General features: G+C 39.2%; 1 protein-coding gene across 2 annotated transcripts in view; it reads left to right on the top strand.

Moving 5' to 3' along the window:
* Nucleotides 1–23,069, top strand: part of hspa12a (heat shock protein 12A) — a 114,638-nt gene extending 91,569 nt beyond the window's left edge. The window contains exons 8-12 of one of the 2 annotated variants that reach the window (XM_073027836.1): nucleotides 9,716–9,802; nucleotides 10,920–11,024; nucleotides 16,472–16,730; nucleotides 19,191–19,294; nucleotides 21,577–23,069. In XM_073027836.1, the coding sequence (XP_072883937.1) occupies nucleotides 9,716–9,802; nucleotides 10,920–11,024; nucleotides 16,472–16,730; nucleotides 19,191–19,294; nucleotides 21,577–22,214 (1,193 nt within the window). In that variant the 3' untranslated portion in view covers nucleotides 22,215–23,069. The remainder of the gene's footprint in view (nucleotides 1–9,715; nucleotides 9,803–10,919; nucleotides 11,025–16,471; nucleotides 16,731–19,190; nucleotides 19,295–21,576) is intronic. The other variant, XM_073027837.1, reaches the window with a different exon arrangement.
* Nucleotides 23,070–27,208: the final 4,139 nt, after the last annotated feature.

Genomic DNA, 27,208 nt, shown 5'->3' with positions numbered 1-27,208 from the left:
TGGATTTTTTTGCATCTATATTTACTCATGAGATGGACACAGAATCTGTAGAGATGAGGCAACACTGCACTGAGTTCATGGACTATATACAGATTACAAAGGAGGAGGTATTTGATGTCTTGACGCAAATTAGGGTGGATAAATCCACAGGGCATGATAAGGTATTCCCTTGGACCTTGTGGCAGACTCTTGCAGAAATTACAGTGGTCCTAGCAGAGATATTTGAAATGTCTTTAGTGACAGGTGTAGTTCTGGAGGATTGGAGGGAGGCTTAGGTTGTTCATTGTTTAAAAAAGGCTCTAAAAGTAAACCAGGAAGTTATAGACCTGTGTGCTTGACATCAGTCGTGGTGGCATCTGTCGGTCTCGAGAGACCATGGATCTGTGCCTGGAGTTTCCAGGGCGCAGGCCTGGGCAGGGTTGTATGGGAGACCGGCAGTTGCCCAAGCTGCAGGCCTTCCCCTCTCCACACCACCGATGTTGTCCAAGGGAAGGGCACTAGGACCCATGCAGCTTGGCTGCCGGTGACATTGCAGAGCAATGTGTTGTTAAGTGCCTTGCTCAAGGACACAAACACGCTGTCTTAACTGAGGCTCGAACCAGTGACCTTCAGGTTACTAGTCTGATGCCTTGCCCACTAGGCCACACACCAACATCAGTAGTTGATAAGTTATTGGAAGGTATTCTAGGGGACCAGATATATAAGTATTTGGATAGACAGGGACTGATTATAGATAGTCAATGTGGCTTTGAGCATAATAGGTCATGTCTAATCAATCTTACAAAGTTATACAAGGAAGTTACCAGGACAGTTGATGAAGGCAAGTGGTAATTGTATTCATAAAATTTAGGAAGGCTTTTAACAAGGTCCCACAAGCGAGGTTGGTCTAGAAGGTTCAGTCAATTGGCATGCATGATAAGGTAATGAATTGGATTAGACATTGGTTTTGTGGGGGAAGCCAGTGAATAGTCATAGATGGTGTCTCCACAAATGAAGAGCTGTAACTTGTGGTGTGCATAGGGATCTGTGCTGGATCTTTTGTTGTTTGTCAACTATATCAATGATCTGGATTATAATATAGTAAACTGTATCAGCAAATTTGTGAATGACACCAAGTTCGAGACATAGTGGACAGCAAGAATGCTATCAAAGCTTGAAACGGGATCTGGACCAACCGGAAAAATGGGCTGAAAAAATGGCAGATGGAATTTAATGCAGACAAATGTGAGGTGTTGCATTTTGGTAGGACCAACTAGGGTAGGTCTTAGATGGTGTGCAGTGGAATCATAAGTCTTTGAAAGTGTTGTTACAGTTAGCTAGGGTCATCAGGAGAGTTTTTGGCACATTGGTCTTTATAAATCAAAGATTTGAGTACGGACTTTGGGATGTGAAATTGAAGTTGTATAAGACATTGGTGAAGCCTAATTTAGAGTATTTAGCACAGTTCTGGTCACCTACGTACCTACCACCTACAGGACTGGAAGGGATGTACCCCAGGCTACTGTGGGAAGCGAGGAAGGAGATTGCTGAGCCTCTGGTGATAATCTTTGCATCATCAATGGGGTTGTTTCCTTTTTCAAGAAATGGAGCAGGGATAGCCAAGGAAATTACAGGCCAATGAATCTTACTTCAGTGGGTGGTAAGTTGATGGGGAAGATCCTGAGAGGCAGGATTTATGAACATTCGAAGAGTCATAATATTATTAGAATAGTCAGCATGGCTTTGTCAAAGGTAGGTCGTGCCTTACGAGCCTGATTGAATTTTTTGAGGATGTGACTAAACACATTGATGAAGGTAGAGCAGTAGATGTAGTGTATATGGATTTTAGCAAGGCATTTGATAAGGTACCCCAAGCAAGGCTTATTCAGAAAGTAAGGAGGCATGGGATCCAAGGGGCCATTGCTTTGCAGATCCAGAACTGGCTTGCCCACAGGAGGCAAAGAGTGGTCGCAGACAGGTCATATTCAGCATGGAGGTCGGTGACCAGTGGTGTGCCTCAGAGATTTGATCTGGGACCCCTACACTTTGTGATTTTTATAAATGACCTGGATGATGAAGTGGAGGGATCGTGTTAGTAAATTTGCTGATGACACAAAGGTTGGAGGTGTTGTGGATAGTGTGGAGGGCTGTCAGAGGTTACATCAGGACATTGATAGGATACAAAACTGGGCTGAGAAGTGGCAGATGGAGTTCAACCCAGATAAGTGTGAGGTGGTTCATTTTGGTAGGTCAAATATGATGGCAGAATATAGTATTGATGGTAAGACTCTTAGCAGTGTGGAGGATCAGAGGGATCTTGGGGTCCAAGTCCTCAGGACACTCAAAGCAGCTACACAGGTCGACTTTGTGGTTAAGAAGACATTCGGTGTATTGGCCTTCATCAATCGTGGGATTGAGTTTAAGACTCGAGAGTTAATGTGCAGCTACATAGGACCTTGGTCAGATCCCACTTGGAGTACTGTGCTCAATTCTGGTTGCTTCACTACAGGAAGGACGTGGAAACTATAGAAAGGGTGCAGAGGAGATTTACAAGGTTGTTGCCGGGATTGGGGAGCATGCCTTGTGAGGATAGGTTGAGTGAACTCGGCCTTTTCTCCTTGGAGCAACGGAAGATAAAAGGTGACCTGACAGAGGTGTATAAGATAATGAGAGGCATTGATTGTATGGATAGTCAGAGGCTTTTCCCCAGGGCTGAAATGGCTAGCATGAGAGGGCACAGTTTTAAGGTGCTTGGAAGTAGGTACAGAGGAGATGTCGGGGGTAAGTTTTTTACGCAGAGAGTGGTAAGTGCACGGAATGGGCTGCCAGTGGCGGTGGTGGAGGCGGAAATGATAGGGTAAGTATATGAATAAGATTGTAAGAAGGCAGAGAAAATTTACAAGGATTTTGCCAGGATTTCTGGACCTGAGTTATCAGGAAAGGTTGAGTAGGTTAGGACTTTATTTTAGTAGGTTTACAAAATCCTGAAGGATATAAATAAGGTAAATATAAGCAGGTTTTTTCCACTGAGGTTGGGTGAGACTAGAATGACAAGTCATGAGTTTAGGGTGAAAGATCAAACATTTAGGGAGAACATGGGGGGGGAACATCTTTACTCAAAGAATTGTAAGAGTGTGGAACAGGCTGCTGGCAGAAGTGATGGACGTGGGTTCAATTTCAAAATTAAAGAGAAATTTGGATAGGTACACAGATGGGAAGGGTAATGAGAGCTATGGTCCAGATGCAGACCAGTGAGACTAGAGAGATTAATAATTCAGCATGAAGTAGATGGCAGTATTTCTGTGATGTAGTATTCTGTGATTCTCTATGACTCTAACCTGTGTATTTCCCATCAAACAACACTTCTGGGATGACACTAGGACTCATTCCAGCATCATGGAAGTTTTACAAAGATAATTCAGTATGATTTTTTATTCTTCTAGTGACATGGTGCCTCTCAATAGCAGACTACAGAAGAAAATATCTGCAAATGCTGAAAGGTCCATCAAGGACAAATAAGCATCCAATAATTCCTAGCAGTGCTAATCATTGATTTTTGGATACAGCCTTTAGAGATTGAAATTGCCTATTGCACAATATTTATATTCAGTAAATAATTCCAAGTTGTATACATGATTTCTCGACCACAAAAGAATCTTTCTCACTTTCCAATAGCCTTGGACTAAATTAAAATTGATTGGACCCTATTAAGTTTAATTTAAGTAGACATATGCTTCTGTGTGCATGCTTTGTTATTTGTCTTTGTTGAGGCATCTGAGCATGTTTTATCCATTGCTTAACACATTTTTTAGCAAAGCAAATTCTTGCAAATAATTAAATTAAAAGCCTAAGAAAATAGTTTTGACCAAAGCCAAAACTAATATATTTAGGAATTACACTAAAAGAATAATTCACAGATAAAATAATTCTACATAAATCAGATTTATTGAAAAATTTCAAATTCAGGATATTCAGTGCCAAAAGAAGAAATTACATTAGTAAGTTGAATAAGTCAGTTTTAAAGTTTATTTTGCTTGCATTTCTTTGATTTAAGGAATTAGTTTATTGATATAAGAACAATGGTCTACTAGATCGACAATGGGTTTAGAAACATAGAAACATAGAAAACCTACAGCACAATACAGGCCCTTCAGCCCTCAAAGTTGTGCCGAACATGTCCCTATCTTAGAAATTACGGTACTAGGCTTATCTATAGCCCTCTATTTTACTAAGCTCCATGTACCTATCTAAAAGCCTCTTAAAAGACCCTATCATATCCGCCTCCACTACCGTTGCTGGCAGCTCAATCCACGCACTTACCACTCTCTGAGTAAAAAACTTAACCCTGACATCTCCTCTGTACCTACTCCCCAGCACCATAAACCTGTGTCCTCTTGTGGCAGCCATTTCAACCCTGTGAAAAAGCCTCTGACTATCCACACAACCAATGCCTCTCATCATCTTCAGGTCACCTCTCATCCTCCTTCGTTCCAAGGAGAAAAGGCCGAGTTCACTCAACCTATTCTCGTAAGGCAAGCTCCCCAATCCAGGCAACATCCTTGTAAATCTCCTCTGCACCCTTTCTATGGCTTCCACATCCTTCCTGTAGTGAGGCAACCAGAACTGAGCACAGTACTCCGTGGCATCTGACCAGGGTCCTATATAGCTGCAACATTACCTCTCGGCTCCTAAAGTCAATACCACAATTGATGTAGGCCAATACACCGTACGCCTTCTTAACCACAGAGTCAACCTGCGCAGCTGCTTTGAGCATCCCATGGACTCAGACTCCAAGATCCCTCTGATCCTCCACACTGCCAAGAGTCTTACCATTAATACTATATTCTGCCATCATATTTGACCTACCAAAATGAACCACCTCACACTTATCTGGGTTGAACTCCATCTGCCACTGCTCAGCCAAGTTTTGCATCCTATCAATGTCCCGCTGTAACCTCTGACAACCCTCCACACTACCCACAATACCTCCAACCTTTGTGTCATCTCTGCTTTGCATGCCTTATTCATGTTATTCTGAAGCAACAAACTATGGAATTCAGAAATGGGGTTTTCCCATAAGTATAAGTATTTGGAAAAAAATCAGGAAAGCAAGCAACCATTCAGTGGGTTAATCCATATGTTTTTATATGTTTATATGTTTATATTTCCATGGATATATTCCAAGTGGTCCATGAACTTGGATGGGAAACAAATTTACATCTTTATTTTCACTAAAATCTAACTGAAATTTACCATTTCCTTCAATTACGAATGTAGGCGGCAAATCACAGTAGTATTAGCAGTACCAATGACTTTGATATCTGCATTTCAATATAATTAGTTTCTTTTGTTATTCTATTTATTTTATTTCATGTATTTAAATACATTATACTAAGAAAGAGTCCTCAGGCTTCCCTGGACTGCCAAAGGGGTCTATGGCATCAAAAAAAGGTTAAGAATCCCTAGGTTAATCCACCCTAAAGGTCCACTTTCAGTTTATTTTGTTTCAATGAACAACCATCTGGAACCATAGGGATTGAGAATGTAAGTTACAACATAAATTCATGTGGGAAAACATGTAGGTCATGTCTCTGCTGTCCAATAGGACACATTCTAGATTTTCCACTGCACAAAGGAAATAAGAAATAAATTAATCAGTTTAAAATTCAAAGTAAGTGTATTATCAAACTACATATATGCCACCATATGCAACTCTGAGATTCATTTCTTGTGGGCATACGTTTATTGTTTGCACAATTTGTTTTTGCTTCTGCACAATGCTTCTTTTAATAGTTTCTATTGAGCTTCTTCGTTTCGTGGCGGCCTGTAAGGAGAGAAATCTCAAGGTTGTATACAGTATACATACTCTGATAATAACTGTGCTTTAAACTTTGAACTTTATATTGCTGTCTGTAGATCACTGCAGGCTATATGAGACTAACAAAACAGCAATGACTTGAGATTCACTTAATTCTACCTCGACATTAAGATTCTAACCCCCGATTCATAAGCTGGTTGCTTATTTTTCAATGGGCAATTAAAAGTCCTTGGGAACGAAGAGCCATGAACTCAATATTCTTGGTGATGAATGTACACAATAACATGTGAATTTTTGCCTCTGTAAAAGTTGTACTAAAATCATAAACATGACTTTATGACATCATAATCTCAAGGTTGTGTAGTGGAAATTTGACCATTATGAACACATGCTCGACATTCAGCCATCGATGAATGTTAATGGAGGTCTTTTGATGCTTAAACACTGCAGGATTTTTACATGCCCATTGCAGAATTTCTGACATGTGCCCAGTAGGCAAATCTCTTCAAGAAAATTATATTTAGTAATAATTCCTTTTTACTGGCTTCAGAAGTGAATGTGAACTTGATTTTATCATGTAGATTAATCATTATTTTGGTTTGCTTGTGGTGATTTGAACTTTTCATTTTAATTCTACTCATCTGATAGTAAGGTCAACCAGTTGGCAATTTTCTTTGATGTGAATTCAAAACTTTATTCTCTTATATTGTTTCATGAGGCCAGTAAAGAGAGTCTTCATAGACTTAACCTTCAGTCTCAGGAAAAACAGTAGGGAATAGGAAAAAGTAATTAGTTGTCCTTAGCATAGATGCGAAAAAATTGGCTGCTTCATGCATCCATGCTGAGCTTATTAATTTCATCAACTTTGCCCGCAACTTCCAACCTGCCCTTTAATTCACTTGGTCTATTTCTGACACCTTTCTCTGCTTCGTCGATCTCTCAGTCTCCATCTCTGGAGACAAACTGTCTAGTGATATATTTAATAATCCTATTGATTCCCACAGCTATCTGGACTGTACCTCTTCCCTTCCTGTCTCCTGTAAAAATCTTATTCCCTTTTCTCAGTTCCTTTGTCTCTGCTGCATCTGTTCCCAGGATGATGCTTTCCTTTCCAGGACAGCAGAGATGTCCTTCTTCTTCAAAGAATGGGGTTTCCCTTCCTCCACCATTGATGCTGCCCTTACTTGAATATCCTTCATTTTCCAGACATCCACACTTACCCCATCTTCCCATTGCCTTAACAAAGATAGAGTTCCTCCTTCCCTATCCAACACCCCATGGGTCTCCGCATCTAACACATCATTCCAAGCAACTTAGTCTATTTTAAATGGGATTCTACTGCTAAATAGATCTTTCCATCTCCACAGAGATTACTCCCTTTCTGATTCCATTGTCCATTTGTCACTCTCCACTAATCACCCTCCAGGCACGTATCACTGCAGGTGACAGAAATACTATCTCTGCCCATTTACCTCCTCTCTCACCATCATTCAGGGCCCCAAATATTCCTTCATCTGCAAATCTGTTGGGGCCGTTTATTGTATCCATTGCTCCCAATGCAGCCTCTTCTGCTTTGGTGAGACCCAACATAAATTGGGGGAGTGCATTGTTAAGCATCTCTGCTCCATCTACCAAAAACAGAATTTCTTGGTGGCCAACCACTTTAATTCCTCATTCCCATTCTGACATATCGGATGTCGGTCTATGGCCTCCTCTTGTTCCATGAATAGGTCACTGTCAGGTTGGAGGAGCAGGACCTCATATTCCATCTAGATAGCCTCTAACCTAAGGCAATGAATATAGATTTCTCTTTTCAGTAATTTTCCCTTCCTCCTTCCCTCTTCTCTTTTATTCTCCATTCTGGCCTCTTACCTCTTCTCATCACTTACCTACCAACACCCCCGCCCCCCCCCCCATGCCCCTCTATCTTCACTTTCTCCTCTGGTCCTCTCTCCTCTCCTATCAGAACTCTCCTTCTCCAGCCCTTTACCTTTGCTACTCACCTGATTTCATCTTTCACCTTCTAGCTTGTCCTCCTTCCTTTCCCTCTTCATTTCCAGTCTCGGCCTGAAACTTCGACTGTTTATTCATTTCCATAGATGCTGCCTGACCTGCTGAGTCCCTCCAGCATTTTAACTAACTCTTGATAGCTTTTCAAAATTAATTGATGGCTAACATCTGTATTAAATCACATCGGTGTGTGTGGTACAAATACTTTCACGGGAGTGATTGGTGGAATGTTGCACGATCAAGACCCAGGGATAATGAGACATCTTTCCAAGCCAGATTGATGTGTGGCTCCTCCAATGCTCCCAAATGTTTGCTGCCTTGCTTTTCTGTATGACAGATGATAAATTTGGGAGAATCTGTTGAAAAGCCTTAGTGACTGACCTTTGTCCTATGATGGGGATGCAGTAATGTGAACACAGAAGACAGAACCTGGTCTTTTCATGTCTTCCCCCTCCCACACCCACATTCTCAGAAAACTTACTGACTCTATCCAGGTTTGAACATAAAATTAAGAAAAGGAAAGGCCGTTCAGTGCAGTGCAGGTAAGATTTTAACCCAGTATAAATTTACATTTTCAGCGTAAAAAATAGAGATAAATAGAAGAAAATAATAACCATATATTTTATTAATTGATTACATTTGATTATATCTCTCAGTATATCCTCAGAATTCCCCATTTCACCAATGTCTTGAGATTTCTTGATGAAATATTGTAACCAAAATATTTAAGAACCATTATCATCATGATAACAACCATAAGACACGCATTTTTTCATCAATATATTCTGTTATTGTTGTTGTCTTTGTTTCTTGCAGTCAGGAAGGTTTTGTTGAATTTCGTAACTATATGTGGTTTTCACAATAGTGTCAATTTGAATTAACTATAATTTTTCTCTTGGCAATTCCCATAACATTAAAAACATATATAATTCTTTGTAATTCTAATTGCTGTGAATTTCTAACATCTGCAGAATCTTTTGTGTTTATAATTCTATTTATCCCCATTTTAAATTAGGCCAAGCAAAAGAGAAGAAAATAATAACCATTTATTTTATTAATTGTGCTTTGTTGAAATAAGATCATTCTCAGTGACCCAGATTGTGAAAACAAACTAAAAGCAAGTTTGAGACTTTCAGCATTTGAATCTAAACAACGTTCAAATTCTTTAGCACAATTACTGTAAATAAATTAGACCCTTCAAAAATAATGGAAACCAAATTGTTTTTCAAGGAAGCTAATTAATGTCAGTAGTGCACTGCTTAGCATATTTAAATATACTTACTCTGTGCCCTTTAATAAGGTCAATAGTAAATCAATTATTTTCAAATTTAACAATACAACTTCTAATTGAAAGAGAAGATTAAGCAAAAATTATATGACAAGTTGAATTCTTGAGGATGGTAAAGATATTTTTTGTGTCAGTCAAAATATATGACAGTCAAAGAATACGACTGAATTTCTTTTGAAATTTTAAAATTAGTTCAGGAAAATAATTTTTAGGCATGGGGAAATTTAGGTATTATATTTTTCCCTAAATGTTGATCTGAAATAAACATACAAGCTGGTGTAGGTAAAAACCCACCAGATTTTATGACATTCCTTGACACACTGCTTTTCTAAATAATCCACCCCATTAAAGTAGTGGCAAAGGAATTTCATATACACAGTGTGTGATTAGATATTTTCAAGCCATTATTGTAATCATGAATATTCATATACTGTGGCTTTCTTAACACTATTCCAAAATTTATCAGCTGAAAACAGCTTGCAATCTCAGTTTCCTGATTTTATTAAATGCCTTCATTTTAATCAACTTCATCCTTCTTACATTATCAATTGTTGGAGGTTGACAACAGTTCTGTTTCTTTCTGTGTTACGCTCAGTTATCTTCTCTCTATTAACAACTAGCTAAAGAATACACACGCCGTAATCGACAGAGTCGCACCTTTTTGGTGGAAAATGTCATAGGAGAAATCTGGTCAGAATTGGAGCAAGGTAGTGTCTTCTTTCCTGCTGTTCTTGGTTCTTTCTGATTTTCATGTTGCTGGTGATGGTGCTTTTTCTTGTTTGTTGCTGCATATTCTGTTTCCATGATATGTACATTGCGATACAAATCTCAGAAGGAAGAGAAAGGCTGCAATCACTTCACCGCAGTGTGTAACTGGCTTCACACATTGTACCGCTTTTATAACTTGCTTCACTGCATCTCTTTTAATAATCTTTAACAATTTTAATTACTTAAATGAAAGTTCACTTTTCCACAATAACTTTGTAGGAACTTAGTTTAAAATTGTTTCCACATATTCTATTCTTTGACATAAAGTTTAATCATCAGTATATCAGGATACCATCATATTTTACATACCTAATATATGTTGTACAATAGCTTACACTAAGTACAGAGAGTTTCTTTAGTTAACTACAAATGTTTCTCTAAATCGAGGGTTCCCATCCTTGGGTCCATGGACCCCTTGGTTAATGGTAGATGTCTATGGCATTAGAAAGATTGTGAACCTCTACTCTAAGTATTTGCCTGCTGAGTTACAGCCTCTGCCAGAAGTGGGAATAAAGGCAAAAGCACAATTTAGATAATATAGCACATTTAAATAAATTACCATGAATACTATGTACAACAATGCAATTAAAGTTGAATTCTGTCTGTGTGTGTTCTAAGTTGTATATAAGCAAATGTGTTTACAGTGGATTCCTTTGTGAACTGTTTTAACAAGATTGCAATATAAATAATGCTGGCAGGAATTTGGCAAGAAGTCACTAACCAATTTACTAAATGTAGTGTGGAGGTATTTGAACTTTATGAGTCTTAAATACCAGTGAAGAACTTTTCTTCAGTACAAGCAAATGGCTATTTTATTTGTAAATCATTTAAACAAAAAAAAAATGGCAAACATGTGTGGTCTTTCTGGACAATAATATTTACAGAACTTCTGTTGAAAGGCAATGCTTAATATTAAACTCTAATTTGAAATAAGTAGAATCATTACCACAACATGCATTTAAAAGGCAATTTGTGAACAATTTAGTAATGTTATTACGCTGCATTTGCATTTAAAATATAAATTGAAGTCCTTTATGAGCGTGTTTGTTTTGTTAGGTGATCGTTATCTTGTGGTGGACTGTGGAGGAGGCACTGTAGATCTCACTGTCCATGAGGTTAAACTACCTGAAGGACATCTGAAAGAACTCTATAAGGCTTCAGGTAAACTCAGTGCTTCTGTTTTTATTAACAATACTGCATACCGGAAAGAAGTGTTGCAATTGTTCAGATAAAACCCACCACAGGGAAATCTTAATAGAGTTTTTATACCTACTCTGATGTGCCCTGGTTATTATGAAAGCTTAGTTTGTAATTTGTAACATTTTCATGTTAGGCTTATTCCCACTTGTATCTTCGGAGGTGATTTTTCCAAATCAGTGCTATAACACTGTCTGTAGCACTAGCACAGACACTGCCCAGAAGAAGGCAATGACAAACTACTTCTGTAGAAAAAATATATAGCTATTTTTTAAGACCATGAGATATAGGAGCAGAAGTAGGTCATTGGCATGGCAAATAACAAATGAACAAACACTGGTGGAAAGCCTCAGAAGGTTAATGGTTCCACAGGGGTTCTATGTATCCACAATTATTCTAGGAATTTATTTCCAATCTGCTGTCTTGTCTGAGCGCAAAGATGAGATAACACACAGAATGATGGAGAGACTCCATGGATCAGGCAACACCAATGAAGGGAAAAAGGTAACTGAGGTTTTCAGTTGAGACCCTCAATCAGGACCCATCAAGCAGTCATGAGAATGGTGATATCGTTCCTCATTTGACAACCATTGAATCCAACCAAACGACGTACTGTGGGGGGGGGGGGGGGGGAGGAAGGGGGCAGTCGCCACTATGGTAAGGAAGGAAGGTGGTAGAGGGCCCTACCTCACTGGACATTGAAGAACTGGGAACTGTGCTACAGTCTTTCAAAGACTTCACTTGATGCATTATTTAAGGAGGAAACAAGAGTAGTATTGGCCCCTTGGAAGAGAATTATGGATACAATGGTATCATGAATGTAGAGAAAGACACACCCTGCCAGTGGAAGTGGTGGTTGTGATTTTGATTTCAACATTTAAGAGTATATTATTCTATAAAATGCACTTAAGGAAAAAACAATTGAATTCAGCCATAAGGATTTTACATAAAAATGTAATATGCTAAAATTTGTCAAGGCCTGAAGATTATCATCTTATGTCAGGTGCTGAGCAACTACAAGCATCAGGACCAGTCCTCCAGGAAAGGAATCCATAATTCCTTGAAAGTGATGTCACAGATAGACAGGGTTGTGAAGAAAGCTTTTGGTACATTGGCCTTCATAAATCAAAGTATTGAGTACAAAGTTGGGGTGTTATGTTGAAATTTCATAGGATGTTGGTAAGGCATAATTTGGAGTATTGTGTGCAGTTTTGGTCACCTACCTACAGGAAAGATGTAAATAAGATTGCAGAGAAAATTTACAAGGATATTTCTGGGACTGGAAGACCTGAGTTATAGGAAACTGTTGAATAGGTTAGGACTTTATTCCCTAGAGTATAGAAGATTGAGGGGATGTTTGATAGAGGTATACAAAATTATGTGGGGCATAGATAGGGTAAGTGCAAGTAGGCTTTTTCCACTGAGTTTGAGTGAAACCACATCTAAAGGTCATGGGTTAAGGGTGAAAGGTGAAATGTTTAACGGCAACGTGAGGTGGAACTTCTTCACTCAGAGGGTAGTGAGCAGATGGAATGAACTGCCAGCGGAAGTGGAGAATGTGGGTTTGATTTCAAAATTTAAGAGAAACTTGGATAGTTACATGGATGGGAGTGGTATGGAGGACTATGGTCTGAGTGCAGGTTGAAGGGACTAGGCAGATTAATAGCTCAGCATGGCCTATATGGGCCAAATGCCTGTTTCTATGCTGTAGTGATTATGACTCTATAACTAAAGGATGAGTGGATTTTGTGGTGTGAAAAGGAATAGAAATGAACCTTTTTTTAATTCACAAGGATCTAGGACCCCAGTGCTTTGGAAAAATGGGGTTGATATTCCTCTAATCCTCTTCCCACCAAAATTCAGATCACTACTAGAAACAGTTTTGGGATTCTTCTGAGCAATGTTGGTGTGCAGGAGAACCAAGTGTTGAGCACACTAACCAGTTGTCTTAAAAGGCCACTGTCCCAAATGTGGAAAAGGAACATTGTCATAGAATGTTTTTTTGGGGGCCAGAGAAACTTTCAAAAATTGAGCAGCCCCAAACTCTTGTTCTCCACCTTCTTATACAGATGTTGTCCACTATCAACATGCACCCAACCACTGACTTACCATCCTCCCTCCCAATCTTCCTCCCTTGACACCCCCCCAGCCAACTTCAACCTTTCAACCCAACCCACAACATTGGAGCTTTAACTATCCATTTCCCTCCAGGCCTTCTGAGTTCCTCCATCACTTTGTGTGTTCCAGTCAGTGAGATCTCTGTAACCATATAAAATAAAACTGCAGATGCTGGAAATGCTCTTGGTCACCATGAACGAATTGAGCTGGATTACTTTCTGACTCTATGACTAGACAGGCCTGTAATTGATTTGCTGAGCATTCTTCAGAAGCTAAGTTTGTGTTCAGCTTACCAATAACATAAAAAGACCCAGATTTGAAAACTAGCTAGGTCACTTGTCCCAGTGAAAGACACAAGCTGACTACACTGGCCTGACATCCTCCCAAGCTGAATATCATTTCCTCATGCCTTGCTTCGACTCAATTTCAGATTATAGAAGTCCTATTTTGCATAACTCCTATTTCAGATGTATAGAAGCCCCAGATCCTTTTCCAAGTCCTATTTTGTTTGATGGGTTTCACCAGACCAATAAATGACTAGTCATATGGTTATTCCTGATCTGCTGGTGCCAGGACCAAAACAGCAATGATTTGTCGGCATCAATTGGTATGTATGATGATTTGGAGGAGAACATTGCTTTATATATCTATGGGTTCTTCAAATTCAACAGCAGAAAGTGTAAACTATTCTCAACAAGGACCAAAATGTATTTTGTAGGGAAGTATTAAAGTACAATTATATAATTTCAGAAGCTTTGAAATGATTAAGAGGGCTTTTAGTAATTAATGCTAAAATAATCGTCATGGCCAAGAAATTCAAATGATGTGTTTTTGCAGCACTAGACATATGAAAATCAAGAATTTGTAGAGTGCAATATGATTTATTTACTAAATTGTGCCAATCCAGAAATGTAACCGGGTACTTTGAAACATGAATCTGGCTTATGCCAGAGACATGATTTCCACATCAGATGTGCATAGATTCCCCATATATTAATTGTGTTATTTCCTGAAAAGGTCCCACCCCATTGCTGTAAACCCAGTTTATCTCCTCACTCAATTTTAGTCCTGACTCCTGAATCACATCCCAACCCCGGCTCTCAACTCCTTGCTTCTTCGTGCTTTTCTCCTACTATTTCTTGCTTACCCCCCACGTTTAAACTCAAATGTGCCTAATGTATCAAAATCACCCATCATTAGCAGCTATCATCAAAGACCCTTAGCATTCACACCATGCACTACTATGATTGGGTAGGCAATACCTTAGGTCCCACACCACCATGTTCAAGAACAGTTATTACTCTACAATACTCTACTCTACAATACAATCAACTCATGTTCTCAGTATTACTTTTATTTACACCGTGTGTCTTTTGCATGTTCATGTTTGTCAATCTTTATTTTGCTGAATCTTTAATGTACTCCATGATTAACCTAACCTTTCCCTCCCACACAGTCCATAATCCTCCAGTTTTCCTTCATCCACATGCCTAAGAGGCTATTAAATAGTCCTAATGTATCAGCGTCCACTACCAGCCCCGGTGGTACATTCCCAGCACTTGCTACTCTCTGTATAAAAAATCCTACCTCTGATATCTCACCTAAACTTTCCTCCACCCATCCTAAAAGGATGTCCTCTGATATTAGCCAGTGCCACCCTGGGAGAAAGGCACTGCCTGTCTAAGCCTCTTCTAACCTTATACACAAATAAGCTTCTGATCAACTCCATTCCAATCTTCCATTCCACTGTATGTCTCTGAGATAGCTTGGGCTTATTTGCTGCTGACAGTCTCATTCCATGGTTTTGTGTTCCCTAGACGACCATTTCAATACTTTCCTGACCAACCTGCCCATTTCCCACTCTCCATAAACTTGAACTTAACTTGCAATTTTACTGATTACATCACTGCCCACACAAAAGCCTTTTTAAACATTGCCCCCTCAACCTGCTAGCCTGCACTAGGTCTTAATTTAGCAATGTGTCCATTCTGCTATTTTCCTCCTTGTTTTTACAAAATGGCCATGACCTTGCCCCATCTTATTTTAAGCTCTATGATCTTCAGAGATTTCTTCATCCTATGATTCTGTTCTCTTTAGATAGGCACTCATCTATTGGAGTCTTGCCTTCACCTGATACACATGTCCTCATATTTCCTTATGTGACTTGGTATAAAACCACGAATGTTTCTACATCCAGAAAAACATCAGTACTCTTTCATCTCATTGTTCAGAAATCCTGATGGTAGCAAGCCTGCAGAGGCATGCATCTCCCAGTCTCCACCCAGTCAACAGAAGTCACCTGCCACTTATTTCCAATTCATCACCTGCAGCCTATTTAAACCCAGCTCCCATTCACTCCTTGTTCACTTATGCGAACCGGCTAACCTCAGCTAGTTGTTCCTAGCCTTTGGTTGCTTTGTTGGCCTCTTGTGGTTTGTACCTATTCCCTCTTGTTTTGTGGCCCCTCGTGGTTAGATATTTTGTAGTTTATTATTAATGTTATCACCTGCTACTAAATCATCTCCACTGTTCTGTGTTTCAGTCAAGCCTCCTCTGCATTTTCTGACAGATGATTTGGCAAGTGCTTTGCTGAGATCTCTTTTCTGTTCTCCCTTTTAAAACACAAGGACTCAATTTCCCAAACTGCCTTTAAGTTCACAGGAATACTATTTTCCAAACTCCCTTTAAACGTGCAGGTACTCTGTTCTCCATACTCCTCTTAAAGCCACTTTTCTTTTGTTGTCCACACTCCTTCAAACACACTCAGTTGTGTTTCCCATGCTCCCTTTATATTGAACATGAACTGAGTAACACCTTAAAATAAAAGTAAATTACTCATATGTTGAGGCATTAATAGGAATAATATATAATAGTGTGGGAAATCTGCTACCCTTGCATCACTATAATTCCCAGTAATATAGGGTTATTGGAGTTTTAATGTAAATGCAATTCTTTTTTAATTGAGAGATACAGTACAGAATAGGTCCTTCCAGCCCTCCGAGCTGCACCACCCAACAATCCTTGATTTAACCCTAACTTAATTACAGAACAATTTACAATGATCAACTTACCTGCTAACCAGTACGTCTTTAGACTATGGGAGGAAACTGGAGCACCCGGAGGAAACCCTCACAATCCACAGGGAGAATGTACAAAACCCTTAACAGGACATTGTGATTGACTGTGACACCCTGAGCTATAACAGTGTCACGCTAACTGCTATGCTACTGTAACACCCTAAAAAAGTCTTGATCTTGTTGATATTGCTGTTGACCAACTGTTTTCAATTCCAGGTGGTCCTTATGGTTCCATTGGAGTGGACTTTGAATTTGAAAAGCTTCTCTGTAAGATTTTTGGGGACGATTTCATTGAACAGTTTAAAATTAAACGCCCAGCAGCTTGGGTAGATTTGATGATAGCATTCGAGTCGCGCAAAAGAGCAGCTTCTCCAGGAAGAACCAATCCACTCAATATCAACTTACCTTTCTCATTTATCGATTACTATAAGAAGTTTCGAGGTCACAGTGTGGAACATGCCCTTAGAAAAAGCAGGTGAGTATTTGCCAACATACTTAATACTTGAATCTGTATTAGCCTCTTACCATCTAGCTAGCCACTTAGCCATCTTTTTATTCTGCCATCTTTCCCTTTCCTTTCCAATCCTGATGAAGAGTCTCAGCCTGAAACAACAACTGTTTATTTTCTTCCATAGATGCTGCCTGACCTGCTGAGTTCCTCCAACACTTTGTGTGTTGTATAAAACTGGTTTGTTCTGCTGGTTATTGTAAGCATCTCAGCAACCATCAGTTTTCCACTTCAGGTCATGTTAGGCCATCTGTGATATTGAGGGGGACTTGCTTCTATTTCCATTTATTGGGCTCCGAGGATGATGAGGTGAATGCAGGAGTTGTGATCCGTTCTGCTGATAAACAGCGGGGTGGTTTCAAAGGTGATCCATTCAAAATGCTGCTCAGACAAAACTTCCATGAATTACAGATAGATGATCGGTTCTCATTGCAACCTACTCCATGTCAAAGTTCCAAGTAAATTTATTATCAAAGTACATACGTCACCATATACAATCCTGAGATTCATTTTCTTGTGGACATACTCAATAAATCCATAATGGAATAATAACCTTAATAGAATCAATGATATCCCGCATAAACTTGGATATTCAACCAGTGTGCAAAAGACAACAAACTGTGCAAATAAAAAAGAAAAATAATAGTAATATATAAATTAGCAATAAATATTGAGAACATAAGATGGAGAGTCCTTCAAAGTGAGTCCATTGGGTGTGGGAACGTTTTAATGATGGGGCGAGTGAAGTTGGGTGAAGTTTGGTTCAATGGAATGGGGGGGGGCTTTACCCATGATGAAGCAGTCATGAGCCACAATTCCCAGGAATCAGCGAAGAGTATTGAGTGCATACTTGAATCTTTTCCATTATAATCTCTTCCATTGTTAGAGATGGTATATGTAGGTTGGATGATATATGGCCATAATCACACAGCAGCAATTTAACTATGATGTCAAAAATCTCTGGTACTAACTTAATTCTACTTGTACTCTTATTTATAGAATTACTAATGATGTTTCTTTGAAGTTCTGTATTTTTATTAATTTTCACTTTCTCTTTTTTCCATGTTGCTCCAAGTTACCTGTTCCTGATATTCCATGAGTTTTTTTGAGTAAAAAGACTGTTAAATTCTGTGAGGAATTTGGATTGGAAGGTCAATACATTTTTTATGTACCAAGAGTATAGGAGGCAGTGAAATATCTTCTTTTAAGAGAAAATTAAATAAATATTTAAAATGAAGAAAGATGGTAGTCTACAAGAGTAGTGGGGCAGTGGAATTATCTTTTGAGGCCATCCATTGGTTGGGGCCGACCATGGATATTGTGTCCTAGTTGTCTATGAGATCAGAGTTCTTCTTCTGGATGAGCTGCCAATCACAGCTGACAAGGCCCATCTGCAGAGAGTGACTGGTTTTAAGGTACCAGTAACACACTTCTGCTCCTTTTCCTGAGAGTAGAAGTGCTTCTGACAGGTTTAGTAACCAGGACACACATTGAGGCCAGGAGCTGCACTTTATTGTCCGAGGCTATTTGAGACGCCTACTACTGGGAACATTTAATAATTAGTGGGAGCTTATCCCCACTACAAACCCAGAAATAACAACCTTAATGAACCTGAATTATTTTGGGATTTCCTGACAAAATGAACAGTTAGGAATTGAATACTCTCCTTTTCCTTTCTGTTGTCAGGTCTCATTTATAACTACTTCTATAATGCCCCTATGTGGTATATGCCACTTACAGGGGGAAGAAAACTCCTTCCTCTTCCTCTTCCAACATTGCTACTTTACAGAATTTGGAAGCTTTTGTCAACAATCACAAATCTGATGTTGTGTATGAACACTTAAACACTTATAGAGGCAGACTGATGAAGAACAAGACTAACTCCAGTCAGCTTCAATAGATTTAATCTTTTGCCTTCCAAGATTGTTATCTGGAAAGATGAAAAATCTGTGTTGAAGCCAAGTTAACACCTATGTTTTGTAAAACTTACGATTCACCCTCTGCTTTGAATAGAACAGCAAAGACTGGGAGAGTTTTTGAGTAACCCACACAAAATGCTGGACAAACTTAGCAAGTCAGGCAACATCTGTGGAGGGGTATAAACAGTCAACGTTTTAAGCCAATACCCTTCACCAGGACCTGACTATTTGCCTCCATCCTTGTGCATGCCACTCAAGATTTCCAGCATTGTAGACTCTCTGTTTATGGAAGAGTTTTTTTTACAGCACCTGTTTAGCCCAATAGTGCATATCACCCTCTATCCAACACGGCAATTTGGCCCTTTTTACTTTGCTGTAATATTTCTCAGGTGTCAAAGGTCTCTTAGAATTAGCAAAGAATGAGGACATAGCAACTGGGGAACAGGTTAAGAGGCTTTCAATCTTGTACTGTTCACTCTCTCAATGGCTATTTTAATTACTCTGGCAGTGTGAATTTTGTAAAGTGGTCATCCCAAGGCATGTTAAGGATGAACTCAGATGCAATGAACGCTTTGTTTAAGCCCACAGTTGACCAGATCGTTCAACATCTACGTAAGTACCATGTTACTTTTGAGATAAAAGTTAGATGTGTTTAAGTTTTATCAATTTCGTTTACAGAGTAATTAATGCATGCAAATATTTACGAGTAAGTGTGGCTATTTAACCTCTTAAACCTGTCCTGCTGCCCAGTGACCTGTAATATAACCTCATATGCTTATCTTTTTCCCATATCCTCAATACTATTATTGAATAATATTCTTTCAGTCTCCAGTTAGATCTAAACTTAACAATTGACATATAATTTGGGGAAGAATTGCAAATTTTTTCACTGTATGCATAGGCGTGTTTCCCAAAAGGTCTGGTAATACCTATTCAATCATCATCTGGCTTTCCACCTAAAAGAAGACTTTTTTCCAATTTAACCTATCAGTTGCCCTTAATATCATGAAATCAATTAAATCATCCTTTATTGTATCTATCACCAACAAGGCCAGCATTATTTTTGCCTGGCCCAAATTGTCCCTGAGGTGGTAAACTACCTTTGTGAACTGCGGCAGTCCTTGCCCCTAGAGTGTGTAAGGAGCTCCTAAATCTAGACTCAGATACTATGAAGGAACAGTGATATATTCTAGGCCATGTTGACTTGGCCTCACCTCTGGAGTTCAGTTCTTTGATCCTCATTCGGACCAAATCTGTGATGAGCCAAGTGGTTCTGGAAGACAGTGCTTCAGTGAGTAGATTATTGATGAGCATGGCAACGGCTTCTAAAGTTTTGTTTATGCTTGAAACTTGATTGAGTGGCTTTAGCTGGATTGGATCGGTCCTGAGTTTTGTAAGTGAGACATAGCTTGGCAATTTTAAGTGCGGCATGTAGTGTAGTGGTTAGTGCAACACCGTCACAGCATTAGCAGCTCAGGTTCAATTACACAGCTGCCTATAAGGAGTTTGTACATTCTCCCTGTGACCATGTGGGTTTCCTCCTGCATTCCAAAGACATATGGGTTAATAGTTTAACTAGTCATGGGTGTATCTGGGCAGCACGGGCAGATTGGGCAGGGATGGCCTGTTATTGAGCTGCATCTCTAAATAAAAGAAATTCCACATCGTTGTGTAGATGCTAGTGTTGTGTCTGAACTCAAACACCTTTGATTGTCCTACTATTTATTTGTTGATACAGTGCAGAGTAGGTTCTCCCTTGCCTTTGAGCCATGTTCTTCCAGCAATGCCACAACCCCGATTAACCCTAACCTAATCATGGCACAATTTACAATGACCAATTGACCTACTCAATATCTCTCTGAACTGTGGGAGGAAAACAGAGCACTGAGAGAAACCCCACGCATTCCTCGGGAAGCACTTACAGAGACTCCTTACAGAACGGTGCTGGATTTGAACTCCAAACTCCAGAACGCCCCAAGATGTAATAGTGTCACGCTAACCTCTACACTACTGTGGCACCCTTTAACCTGGTATATTTAATAAAATCTATTTAATTTAATCTAGTATATTCTGTAACTGGAGATGTAACATCAACATATGGGAGTACATTCAACAGGCATACACAGCTAAAGAAAGACGTGAAAGAGCCAGTCCTGATCTTTATCGCTCACACAATTATTGACCTTTATGTACATGTTACAGCATTTCCTGTTTATGTGCAGGCCTAACACAGCAGCTTTAGACCAGTGGAAATTTCCAAAACAGGATGACATATGGTAAAATACATTTAATGGTTTACCCAGAAGCATAGAGGAGTTATTTTAACTCATTATTATGGCTTGAGATTTATCCTATGACATTTAATGTATTCACTCTCAGTTTAACACTGTGCACTCATAACTTACTCTCTCTGAGATAGCCTCATGAACCAATATCATATCATACATGGATCTCATGTCATGACTGAATGTCATCATTTAAAATGTTGGAATATTAAATCTTCCTTCCAACAATTCCCTTTAATCAATGAGGGCTGATTAATTTGTCCATTCCACTAATTGGTTAGCTTCACATACATTAATATTTCATAAACTGAATTTCTTCCTCACTGTGTAACCTTTGCCCTAATTAATCTCACAGCAGTGGAACCAAGAAAGACCAGGCAAATTCTCATTGAATCAATAAATACATCAAGGCAATTATATGTATTCTCTTCAACCTCATTACAGAGACAAAGGCATTCCTTTACAAATCCATTGGACAAAACCAATTTATTAATCGTGTTTGCCTTTCTTATCTAAGGTCAGATGAAAATGTAATTCAGTACATTGAACATAAAAGCTCAGCTGTGTTTTATGATGAAGCAATTCTGACTCATTGCTTTTTCTCTCCAGTTAATCTCTTCCAGAAGCCTGAGGTTGCAGGTTTAAAGTTTCTGTTCCTGGTAGGTGGATTTGCTGAGTCGCCTTTACTTCAACAGGCAATTCAGTCTAACCTTGCCAGCAAGTGTCGTGTCATAATTCCCCATGACGTGGGACTCACTATTCTAAAAGGGGCAGTGCTTTTTGGGTTGGACCCCACTATCATTAAGGTGCGGCGCTCACCACTGACCTACGGAGTTGGGGTACTGAATCGATTCGTGGACGGCAAGCATCCCACGGAGAAGCTGTTGGTTAAAGATGGCACTCGCTGGTGTACCGATGTGTTTGACAAGTTCATCACGGCCGACCAGTCCGTGGCGCTTGGTGAGACTGTTAAACGCAGTTATACTCCAGCAAAGCCATCCCAAATGATTATAGTGATCAATATATACTGCTCAGAAAATGATAATGTGAACTTCATCACTGATGCCAGTGTGAAGAAGTGTGGCACTCTTCGGCTTGATCTAACAGGAACTGATAGTACGTCACTGCCAACAAGAAGAGAGATTCAAACTTTAATGCAGTTTGGAGATACAGAGATAAAAGCAATGGCTGTTGACATTACCACTTCCAAATGTGTCAAAGCTGGAATTGATTTCCTCAGCTACTAAAATATCACAGTCGCCCAAAAGCTCCGGTGGGCTAATTCAGAATGATTGATTATGGCTAAAGCAGGAAATGATTATTATAGCTCAGTCTGGGAGATCACGACAAACAAAGCCTAACAATGCCAATCACTTCACCATGTCATTGGAATGCCAAGAAATTTTACCCTAAATGCCACATGTATTCAGAATGATGATCAAGTATATCCATACTTAATGTCAATTAAGTTTGCTCTGGTTTTAAAGAATAGAAATGAGAAACGGCAGAAAGTTGCCTGGGAATGCTAATATATATCACAGCCTGCTTAATAGTACCTACTTCCTTAATGTACAGTGTGCTGAAATGAAATACAGATATGGTCATGCAGTAACTTAACACATATGGCACTTATTCTGTTGACAAATTTAGATAAACTAAAATGTTCAGGATTTTTTTTCATTAAGTAATCAAACCGATGTTTATTTTTAGTTTTTGTATATACAGTGCAATATTTAAATCATTGTACATACTTTTATTTCATATATTAGTAAAAATGTAAAATATTTGATTTTGTTACATTTATTTTAACAACTCTGAGCTGCAAAGAAAGGAAATGGAGGTTGCCTGATTTGTAATTGCAGCCTTATGCTTCATGTATTCTTCAACCTTTGCACTAAAGATGTTAATCTCTCCTTAATATTCTTTCTGACATTGGCTTGATTTGATAAATACTTCATTTTTCTTCAACTGGACAAAATTATCAATTACCATTAACACAAGATGTTGAGTTCCATTAGCACTACCAGTTGTAATGCACCAGTGATTGCCTTATCCTTGGCATTTCCTGATGTAAACACAATAAAGGTAACACATTCTTGACACTGCTTGTTGACTTTATTGAATAATATTTACTTGTTAGGTAGTTATTGTCTTCTAGGGTACCTCAGCTAAATGGCTCTACATCAATAATCTAAGAAATTGGAGCACCCACACAAATGCTGGAGGAACTCAGGAGGCCAGGCAGCATCTAGGAAAAGAGTACAGTAAACATTTCAGTCTGAAACCCTGAAATACAGCCCTGCCGAAGGGTTACAGCCTGAAACGTCGACTGTACTTTTTCCTAGATGTTGCCTGCCTGTCGAGTTCCTCCAGCATTTTGTGTGTGTTGCTCAGATATCCAGCATCTGTTGATGTTCTTTTGATTGCCCAGGAAATTGGGATGGTTTTCACTGGTTGACATTGGCTTTGACAGGTTGAAAGGGTTCTTCTTTGTGCACGTAATCAGTTGCCTGGTCCATGTTCAGGTGATGCTGTGTATCATAGTATTCAAATAATCAGAGAAAGTCAGTTCAACAGCACCATCATCTGGAAGGTTTGGTGTTCAACAAGAGAACTTCCTGCAAAATAGAAAGCTTATATAATAACAGTTGAAGTTCAAAATTATAATCATCTAACTGTACATCTATACAACCAAATGAAGCAACATTCTTCCAGACTACTGTCCAGCCACAAAACATATGTCACATGGCATATAACACATTTTACAATAAATAAGTTAATAAAATATAATACAAAATGCATGTAGTATGTATCACAGGTGTAAACAGTAAAAAGCTCGCTGTCTGAATGACAAGACCTTGGTGGTGACAGGGTATTCATAAGTCTCACAGACTGAGGAAAGAAGCTGTTACTCAGGCTGGAAGTCCACATCCTGATGCTCCAGTACCTCCTTCCTGACAGTAATTGGTCAAAGAAATTGTGGGGTGGATGGTAGGGATCCTCAACAATACTTTGTGAGCAACATTTCCAGTAAATGTCTCTAATGGAGAGGGAGACCCTGGTGATCCCCTGGAAAATAATAATCTACTTTTCCATCAATATATTTATTTACATTTATATTTGCTATGATTGTTCCACATACAGCAAATTTGATCTAGCCATTATCAAAAGACTGTCGGTAATGCTTTTTGCAAGGTTAAGGTATTTTATATTGAGAAGGAAGAAGATAATCACATAGTTTTCCTCAATGATATAGTCATAAATTACAAAAATGTTTCATGATTTGATTCTAACCTTTCTTAATATCTCTTTCTTCTTGTGTTAATCATTCCTTTGTACAAGCTTCAGGTGCAGTAATATTATTTCCTTAGTGCCTATTATCCAGACAAATGTTCAGATTTTTATACAACAAACTTACTATTAGCAGTTATTAACATTGATGGCCAGAAGTTAATTCAATTACAATAACAACTTCCTAAGATTAAATTAATATTCAGGCAAAGGCTTGTCTTTGTGCCGAGAAGGTCTAAAGGAGTTATTAATGGATGAGATTATGATGATATGGTTAGAAAGAGAGTTACATAGTTTAGCAACTGATCTATGAAAGTTAGGATCAACCACAGTACAAAGATGGGAACGGTAAGTGTATTCAGGTGTAGAGTTAGAGATAAAACGCTAAAGCCAAGAGATTCACCAGTAGATGACACTAGTTGGTGGAGTCATGGATACAAGGAAGGTTGCCTAAAAATACAGTGAGATATAGAATAGCCAGAAAGCTGTACTTAAATAAGACAGAAGGGGAACTTGGGAAATTAGTGAAGTTAGACATCACTGTCGGCATGGATGAGATGTGCGATGAGAGTGTGTTTCTGTGTTGAATGTATGATTCTGTGATTCAGTGGCATTATGGCAGGTATATTTTAAGTAGAGGTTGATAGATTGTTGATTAATCAGGGCATGAATAGTTACAGGGAGAAGGCAGGAGATTAGGGCTGAGGGGGAAATGGATCAGCCATGATGACAGGGTGGAGCAGACTTGATAAACCAAATGGCCTAATTCTGCTCCTATGGCTTATGGTCTTATGGCTTCAAGCAAGAGAACTGCTGACTGCCAGCAACTGCTCTATAGGGATGTGTCTGCAAGTGGGACTTGAAGGTGCTGGACATCAACATTGAGTCCCGAGAGGAACTTGCAGCCAACCACACCAGTTACAGAAGCACCCTGAAGCAGCACCTTAAGTCAGGCGAGGAAAAAATCCTGAAAGCAGCAGAGAACAAACAAGCCCATAGAAAGAAATGCTGCCATTCCACCAGAGATCACTTATAAATGTGACCGTTGCAATAAAGACTGCCACCTCACGTTGGTCTCATGGCCATAGATAGAACTGCACCAATAATGCAGAAAGCTAAAACACAGCATCCGTGGTCGACCTTGACTAATGGAGCGCACACACAGATTCAGTGAAGAGTTTGGATCTATCTCTCGTGTAAGCCCAATGGATAACAATTAGCTAATCAATACCTCTGCAGATTTTCAGTGAGGTTGCTGTGCACATGTTTTTGTTGTGTTTCCTTGAAGTGTCAAAAATTTTTCATTCCTGATAAAATTTCTTAAGGTCAACCTGAGGTCAGAAAAAGCACACTGTCCATATCCGGAAATCATTCTTTCCTCAAAGAGATATTGCAAGAATGCAGACAGACGAGGTTCTGCAGATGCTGGAAACCTTGAGCAACACACAAAATGCTGGAGGAACTCAGCAGATCAGGGAGCATCTGGAGGGAAATAAACCCTGGAGTCCTGATGAGGTGTCTTGGACTGAAACACTGACTGTTCATTTCCCTGCGTGCGTGCTGCTTGATCTGCCGTGTTCCTCCAGGACTGTGTGTGTTGGAAGAATTCAGGACTGAAGGTTGTGAAAGAAACTGTGAAGTGTAGTGGATTTGAATACAAGGGTAAAACATTTAAATCCGAGACATTGTGGATTAGGGAGAATGGAACATCATGTTAGTGGGGCTTACAACAGAAGCAAGAAAGTTTTGGGTGAACTTAAGTTTGAGGAGAATGGAAGGTACACAAGTGTTGGGGTAATAGGATCTGGAGACAAGGAAAACATTGCTGAGGACTTCAGCAAAGTGATAAAAGCAAAGGTGAAAGATGGTATATACATTCAAAAAGATGTGTACACAATTGAGCTTCACAATTTATAACCTCCAAGTATAGAGAAGAGAACAAGTACTTGATGTTTTTATTGTGTTAAAAGGTTTCCTTAGATTCAAGGCAATATTGAATAAGCTCATGTCAAACTGAATCTTAATGTTCATTTTGAATATATTTTTGGCAGAATAAATTGTGAAATTCATAGTACCAAATACTACGTCTGAAATTAGAGTTCATTCTCCTTTTCTTTTCATACACTAAATACGTGTTCTGTATAACTCTTACACCAACTTAACATTCCTGAAAAGCGTCACACAAAATTGAGAAAATGAACATCAGAACTATTAGAGTGGCGGTTTGCACGTTTCACATGCTAAGAGGAGACCTCAGTGTTCCTGTTGGCATCTTCATGAAGAGTTTACACTGCGACAAGCACAGCCCTACTGATCTCTGAAAGCAAGTCAGTGTTCAAAGTACATTTATTATAAAAGTATGTATATATTATACAACCTTGAGATTCGGTTCCTTACAGGCAAACACAAATACAAAACAAGAAACCCAAAAGAACCCATTAAGAAAAAGACTGACAAACACCCAATCTGTAGAGAGAATACTGTAAAACAAATTGTGCAAATAATAAAAGTCAGCAAATAGCATTCAGAATGAAAGTGAGTTCATAAACATGAAGCCCAGAGCAGGCCCACAGCCTCAGTTCAGAACATAGCAGAGTAAACGTGGAGCCTGCAGACACTAAGTGCAGAGCAGGACCACAGCAACAGCATCAGTTCAGCACATGGCAGAGTAAACGTGGAGCTTGCAGACACTAAGCGCAGAGCAGGCCCACAGCAACAGCATCAGTTCAGCACATGGCAGAGTAAACGTGGAGCCTGCAGACACTAAGTGCAGAGCAGGCCCACAGCAACAGCATCAGTTCAGCACATGGCAGGGTAAACGTGGAGCCTGCAGACTGATGCACCATCAATAACTCACGCTGAGACTTAGGAAACGAGATATCGGCTTTTATTGACTGGAAGAATAAACAACACTACATCCTGGGGAAAATGAGGGAGAGCAGCAGCCCAC

This window comes from Hemitrygon akajei, chromosome 23 (assembly GCF_048418815.1).
Source record: "Hemitrygon akajei chromosome 23, sHemAka1.3, whole genome shotgun sequence".
Lineage (NCBI taxonomy): Eukaryota > Metazoa > Chordata > Chondrichthyes > Myliobatiformes > Dasyatidae > Hemitrygon > Hemitrygon akajei.
The sequence above is the reverse complement of the archived record's forward strand: the minus strand, read 5'-3'. Positions and strand labels throughout refer to the sequence as shown.